At 43.1% G+C, this 7,904-nt stretch overlaps 1 protein-coding gene across 1 annotated transcript; it reads right to left on the bottom strand.

Moving 5' to 3' along the window:
- Window positions 1-6,627: 6,627 nt before the first annotated feature.
- Window positions 6,628-7,587, bottom strand: MC2R (melanocortin 2 receptor). Its single transcript, XM_075086159.1, has one exon. The coding sequence runs from the start codon at window positions 7,585-7,587 to the stop codon at window positions 6,628-6,630; it is 960 nt and encodes a 319-aa protein (XP_074942260.1).
- Window positions 7,588-7,904: the final 317 nt, after the last annotated feature.

Raw genomic sequence — 7,904 nt, 5'->3', positions numbered from 1 at the left:
TGGGCAGGTGGGGGGAGCCCCAGGAGTGGGCAGAGACAGGCAGGGCTGGCAGTGCCTCAGAGCCACAACACCAAAACGTGTTGTTGGCCTGTAAAGCTGTATACAGTGCAGCTTGCCTTTTTGTTCTGGAAACCTTTCTATATATAGCTTTTCTATATAAAAATAATCTTTTCAAGTTTTTTGATTCTTGGAGGAGTAAGGAGAGGGATCAGCAGAACTGCCACCTTGGACTTGTGGAGGGCAGACTTTGGCCTTTTTAGGAGGTAGGTTGACAGAGTTGCTTGGGAGGCAGCCCCGAAGGGCAAAGGGGTCCAGGAAGGCTGGATATTCTTCAAGAAGGAAATCTTAAAGCCACAGTAGCAGACTGTCCCCATGTGCCAAAAGATGAGCCAGCAGGGAAGAAGACTGGCCTGGCTGAATGGAGGGCTTTGGCTGGAACTCAGGAAAAAATGAGAGTTTATGACCTTTGGAAGAAGGGACAGACAACTCTGGAGGACTACAAAGATGTTGCGTGGTTATGCAGGGAGAAAAATTAGAAGGGCCAAAGCCTTCACCTGGTTACGGCAGTAAAAGACAATAAAAACCTGTTTCTATAAGTATGTCAGGAATAAAAGGAGGGCTAAGGAGAATCTCCATCCTTTGATGAGTGTGGGGGGAAAAAAAAGTGACAAAAGATGAGGAAAAGACACAGGTTCTTAATACATTCTTTGCCTCAGTCTTTAATATTAAGACCAGTTGCTCTTGGGGTACTCAGCCCCCTGAGCTGCAAGACAGGGAGGGGGAGCAGAATGAAGCCCCCAAATCCAAGGGGAAACGTTTAGCAACCTGCTACACCACTTAGACACACACAAGTCTATGGGGCCAGATGGGATCCACCCAAGAGTACCGAGGGAGCTGGAAGAAGTGCTCACCAAGCCACTTTCAATTCTTTAGCAGCAGTCCTGGCTGACCGGGGAGGTCCCCGTTGACTGGAAGCTAGCAAATGTGATGCCCCTTTACAAGAAAGACTGGAAGAAATATCCAGGGAACTACAGGCCTGTCAGTCTGACCTCAGTGCAGAGGAAGGTTGTGGAGCAGACAATCCATCACATGGCATGTACAGGACAAGCAGGGGATTAGGCCCAGCCAGCCTGGCTTCATGAAAGGCAGGTCCTGTTTGACTAACCTGATCTCCTTCTATGACCAGGTGACCACCTTAATGGGTGAGGGAAAGGCTGTGGATGTTGTCTACCTGGACTTTAGCAAAGCCTTTGACACTATTTCCTAAAGCATTCTCTTGGAGAAACTGGCTGCTCTTGGCTTGGATGGGTGTATTCTTCGCTGGGTAAAAAACTGGCTGGAGGGCCAGGCCCAAAGAGTTGTGGCGAATGAAGATAAATCCAGTGTGGCAGCTGGTCACAAGTGGTGCTCCCCAGGGCTCAGTACTGGGGCCAGTTCTGTTACATATTTTTATAAATGATTTGGACGAGGGGATCGAGTGCACCCTCAGTAAGTTTGCAGATGACACTAAGCTGGGCAGGAATGTTGATCTGCTTGAGGGAAGGAAGGCTCTGCAGAGGGATCTGGACAGGCTGGATCAATGGGCTGATGCCAACTGCATGGGGTTCAACAAGGCCAATTGCCAAGTCCTGCACTTGGGTCACAACAACTTGATGCAACGCTCCAGGCTTGGGGGAGAGTGTCTGGAAAGCTGCCTGACAGAAAAGGACCTGTGGGCGTTGGTCAAAAGCCAGCTGAACATGAGCCAGCAGTGTGCCCAGGTGGCCAAGAATGCCAACAGCATCCTGGCATGTATCAGGAATAGTGTGGCCAGCAGGAGTGGGGAAGCGATTTTGCGCCTGTATTCAGCACTGGTGAGGCCAGGACTTGAATGCTGTGTTCAGTTTTGAGCTCCTCACTGCAAGAAAGACATTGAAGTGCTGGAGCGTGTCCAAAGAAAAGCAAAGAAGGTGGTGAAGGGTCTAGAGCACAAGTCCTGTGAGGAGCGGCTGAGGGAAATGGGGTTGTTCAGCCTGGAGAAAAGGAGGCTGAGGGGAGACGTTATTGCTCTCTACAACTACCTGAAAGGAGGTTGTAGCGAGGTGGGTGTTTGTTTCTTCTTCCAAGTAACAAGCAATAGGGCAAGAGGAAGTGGCCTCAAGTTGTTCCAGGGGAGGCTTAGATTGGATATAGGAAAAAATTCTTCACGGAAAGGGTTATCTTAAAGCATTGGAAGAGTCTGCCCAGGGAGGTGGATGAGTCACCATCCCTAGAGGTATCTCAAAGATGTGTGGATGTGGTGTTTAGGGACATGGTTTAGTGGTGGACTCGACAGTGCTAGGTTAATGGTTGGACTCCATTATCTTAAAGGTTATTTCCAACCTGAATGAGTCTGTATTTCGATGATTCTATACAGCAATAACAATAAAGGGGTTGTTTGGGTATCCATGTAAATAATGCATCTGACTTACTACAGCTGATTTTTCAACACAGGTATCCACCCAGGCCACATGCTCCATCTCCTCCACTCTCGGTCATGCTGTCACAGTGTGTAAAGTTGCTAGTGAAGTAACTCCTCTCACTAGCAAACGGTTTTTCACTACTCTACCTTTTTTCAGATAGTTCTCATGAGGTTTCGGTGTAACTGTGGAAGAACTGTAGTTGTAATAAATTGTAGCATAAAGGTGCTGCTGAAGCAATGTAATGTGGAGTAACTAACCCATCTCATGGTGTTAGTGTAAAAAAAGAAAATAAGGAAAGTGATAAATAATTTTAATTACTCATTAGGCATTTGTACTCCTGCTCGATTATCCAGAATTACTTGATAGCTAATGGTTACTGATTAGACTATGTGTGACAGTTCAAAAATATCATCTTTGTGTTATAGCAGTAATTTGAGTGGATTTGCAGACATAGGGAAACTGCTTTCAAGTGGACATGAAAAGTTTTCTTAAATGGTCACAGTAATTTCTCCAGAATTGTACTGTAAGACATCTTCTTTCAGTCAGAAGCTCACAATGGCATTGTGTCTTCTGTAAAAGTGACACTTCAAACAAAGCCGTATCAAAGTGCTATTGAATGATGAACATATAGTATCTGCATAGACAGCTATCTGCTGTAATTACCTTAAGAGAATTAAAAACCAGACCCTATGCCTACTTGAGGCATAGATCATGTTTGAATAAATGTATCATTTGAAGAGTTTAGCTCAATTCTGACTCAAACAGATAATTTAAAAAACTATTGGCTTGAAATGTAGAGGTTTAGAACTGAAAAAATAGTACTGAAAGTTCCAAGCCTCCAAGCCAACCAGATCGATCAGGCTGTGAACATAATTGCAATTCAGTATTTTTACAAGCAGTATTAGGTCTCATGATAAAGAGATACTTTAACATCCTTTTATTGTTTTCCTTGCCTGCAATTATAGCTCACTCTAAATGAAGTATCTTGCTTGAGATTTTTAAAATGAGAAGGGTAACATTTGCCTAAACTCATATTGTGAACAAATACTATAAATAAGTGTTGCATCCCTTTGACAATGCTCTGCACTTCAAGTCAAGCTTGGTTTTCAGTTACCTAAATATTGGTTGAAAAACTGAAATTTTGTTCAGCTAATAGTAGTCCAAGATACCTACTTTTCTGAAAGTCTTGCCCAGGACCATGATTCATGAAAACAAGATCTTTCTCACATAAATAAACTCTAAACCATATTTTCTCACAGATAAACTGTATTTGTATTGCTATTTTCAAACTGCTGTGCAAGTCTGTCTCTCACTGGTATACCGACTGCTTCAGTGGAATTTATTCCCCTGGGTGCGCTTATCAGATTTGGTCACTTTGCTCCTGAACTTGAAGTTCAGTTCGAAACAACAGAAAGAAAAACAAGAGGAGCTTTTCTTTGGTTTTGCAGTAAGTGACTAGGAAATGCTTTGTTGCCACAGGCATGTGAAGTTCTGTGGGCCCTTCCAAATGAAACATTGATTGTAGTGTTGCCTGTGATTTTCAAGGGACTGGGTTTTGCTTCCAGGCTCATTAGCTTCTGGTAGGATCCAAGATGAACTTATTTCTCCCAGTGCTAAGGTACAGTTCTGCCCCCTAAACACTTTTAATTTAAAGCTGGGCAGACGAAGGAAAGTCTGGAAATCTGAGAAAAGTGTTCACTGCTATACATTAATATATCAGAGTAGAGTTTCAAGAGTGATTTCAGTGCTATACAATGAAGGCTTCAAAAATCATGGCTTACAGAATCTGTTCAAAGAGCAACTCAGGGAAATATATGGAGGCATTAATATGTGAAACAGGAAAACTTATTTGCTTGGAGACTTCACAACAGCTGAAATGCAAGCCAAATTTACAGCCAGTTAGGAGATAACATATGGAGATTTACCCATCTGCTGACAAACAACAAATGCTGGCAGACTTGAAAATGAAAACCTTCCTAGAAGCTTTTTTATTCAAGAATATTTTGTGCTCATCCTTACTCTACCTCCACTGAAATGAAATATTTTCAGAAGAAAGCTCTATTTAATCATAACTAATGCACACTGAAGTAAAAAGTTTTTGTATGTGTCTTTTGAGTTTTATATTGACTCTTTCACACAACTCCTAGGCTCACCTCAAGATCTAATATTATGCCACAAATGTCATCTGTATTGCGAACAAATAGGACATGCATTCTTATAAGTCTGCTCAGAGGACTTGGCAAGTTCCGTTGTCCCGAACCCATTAAAAATGGAGAACAGGCGGTTCTCATTTACAAACCTGCCCTCTCTGTGCTTTATCTTAGATCCCCTTATGTTGCAGCATTTTCCCCACCTTGCTGGCTGTCTGGATATTAGACGCACAGTGTAGCAGTAACAGCCATCAAGTCTCTAGCACCAGTTTAAAGAACAACCTCAAGCCATAATTTCAAGTGTTGCTCAGGCATCATGACAGGAACAAATGCTTTTGAGATGTTATTCTGAGTGTATCGACAGATGAGACCAGGTAAGATACAAAGAATAGGCAGTTAATTCCTGGTAATGTTAGGTAGGAACCACTTCCTGACAGTGCTTGGATCTCATGGCAATCTGAGATCCAATGTCAGTAACTGCAGAAATACTTGCAAGTCAAAGGGAACAATGTGGGATAAAACCTGCCGAAAATTTGCTGCCTAAGTGTTGACTCCTTGTTTTAACAAGCTGGATGGAAAATAAATCTCATTGGGCCATAACCTACATAAGCACAGCTGCTCCATATTTTGCAGGTAAATGGTGGCTTGGAGGTTTGGGGATGGTGCTGAGAAAGACACTGGGACAGCCTGGGAAGGAGTGGACAGGTGCTGGGTTACTGGAGGGCACTTTGCTCTGCCCTTGAAGTGGGGCCAAGAGGCAAAGGTGTGCTGTAGGACTGATTTTGTATCTTAAGTTCTTATCTTAGGTGCCTTTAGTGTCTTAGGTCGAGGATGAAGGTCAGACATGGGTAATGAAAAGAAAGGAGTGAGCCCAGCTTCTTGGTGAAAAGTCTGTGCCCCACACAGGCTGTTTGAGGGCTCCTAGTATGGGTCTGGGACCATGGCAGGAGAGTGCCACCACTCCCAGCTGTGTCCTGAGGCTGTGACATAGGCAGGGCAGTGGTGAACTGGTAAAGCAGTCTGGAGGTCTGGGATAGTGCCTTATCCAACCTTCTTGCCTCTGGCTGCTCTCCCCTTGGTCAGGCTTTGTGGTGAGGTAGGAGCCCAGGTCCCTGTTGCAAAGCAAAGAGCCAGTGGTTTGGGGATGAGAGTTAGGCTCTGGCTCCTAGGGTCTGTGAGTGATGGCTCGCCCTTCTGTCTCCCCTGGGCCTGGGGCGCTGCAAGCAAAGTCGGTGCCAGCCAGTTCCTGAGACTTTTGTGTAGGCAGGGGCAGTCAGATGAGGGCTGAAGGCAGCCAGGTCTTCCAATGGGGAGCTGGCAAGCTCAGCAATTCCCCTTGCTAGTCCAGACATGGCTTTGGGGTTTTAAAATTCAAAACCTATCTTTGCTACCACCACATCTCTATGTTGGAAAAAACTCTTCAGTCACTGAAAATAGCTTTTAAACCAATCTATATTCTTCTCTTGGACTCACACTCCAAAAATTATTTTTGAAACTTCGAGAACACTAATCGCATGATTTTAAGGAGACTAGATGTTAAAGAACAGTCATGAATTCACTTTTCCAGCAAAATCCAACTACATTTTCTGCTTTATCATAGACTTTTATATAAATGTGCAGTTTAGAAACAAATGTTCACTGTGATTTAAACAATAGAATTTTAAAGTAGCATACACTTTAAAGTTACTGATACAAAATGAGTTGGCACAAACTAATCTCTGGGGTGATGCAATACTTGCTGCAAAAGATTTATATCTGAATTTTTCTAAACTGACAAAAGATAGTTAAGATATTTTTACTTGCATGAAAACAGTCAGCAGAATTAACTTCATCAGTAATATTTCTGGAGGTCTGGTTGGCAAAGATTTGTGTGCATACTTCATTTTTATGCATTCCTTGGCAGGCCTCTGAAAATCACTGGCAGTACAAGCACAGTATTACTTTGGGCGTAATTATTAGTATTTTTAACTCTGCAAACTGATGTTGCACAGCACCCCATAGGTGTGCTTGTATAAGCTTCATTTTTCATGAAGTGTTTACCAGTTCCAGTTTGACCTGGAACAACAGAACATCTTCTTAAATGTACTCCGTAATTCTGGGCTTCGGAATGCAAAAATCATAGGGTCAATGATCGCGTTGCACATTATGAGTGTCCCATTCACATGGAAAATGGACATGTAGCAGGCACAGTAAGGGTTGTGTGGGCAAAACCTTGCTAGGAGGATGTGAAGAACAAAGGGCGCCCAACAGCAAAGGAAGACTCCAAGGAAAATGGTCAGTGTAATGGCTCCTTTCATGTTAGTTCTCTGGTGGACTGTGCTGGTTGGCAGTGAGGCGATCTTTTTAGCATGAGATCGAGCCAAGAGGAACATATGGATGTAGAGGCACAATATAAAGAACATCATTAAAGGGAACAAGATGGTGAAGGGAATGACTGTTGCTGCTTCATAGGAGAAGAGGGCAATGGCAATGCTACTGCCAGCACAGAACGTCCAAATGATTGCCAAGATAACCAAGGCCCTTCTTAGTGTCATGATGTTATGGTACCTCAAAGCGTAGAAGATAGTGATGTATCTGTCTGCTGCAATAGCTAGCAAGCTGAAAATTGACCCTAGTAAAGACAGAATGAACATGGAATCCATGGCATCATCCAGCTTTTTCTCAAAGTCCCCACGACGTGTCAGGTACCCCATTTTGCACAAGATTATAAAGATGTTCTCCAGAGTTTTGTACAAGCTACCTAACATGTCTGAAATGGCTAAACTGCAAATGAAGAAGTACATGGGCAAGTGCAAATTCTTATTTCTAATGACAGCAATAAGGACAAGCAGATTTTCCAGTATTCCAGCAGCAGCAACAGTGAAAAAAACTTCCTCTGGCACCACAACCTGGGTGCAGTCAGTGATATTTAAGGAGAAATCACTTATATTTTCGAGGGAAGGAATGCTTGTCTGCCCTGGGTGTTTGATTAGGTTGGAAGGTCTCTCAGTGTTCATTTCTTCTGGTCGTGGAAAGATTCTCAATTGTTGTTTCTCAGGCTTGGCTCTATTCTGGAGCTACGCTGCCAGTCAGACCATTCTTCTTTTGCTGAAGGCTTTCTCCTTCATCTGGAGAAATTTTAAGACTTAACTGAAATGTTTTGAATTTCTCCTGCAATAAAACCTGTAGAAACATAAATATCAAGAAGAAATTTACCACACAGATAGGGCAAAAATAGATGTTTGACATATCACCTATTGCAACGGAATGAACTTATATCATCCTCAGAGAGAGGCAAAGTTGGTTTGGATAAAATAAGAGCTGCTCCAGTCTT

The sequence above is a fragment of the Phalacrocorax aristotelis genome, chromosome 2, assembly GCF_949628215.1.
Source record: "Phalacrocorax aristotelis chromosome 2, bGulAri2.1, whole genome shotgun sequence".
NCBI lineage: Eukaryota > Metazoa > Chordata > Aves > Suliformes > Phalacrocoracidae > Phalacrocorax > Phalacrocorax aristotelis.
This window is presented reverse-complemented; position numbering and strand designations above follow the sequence as displayed.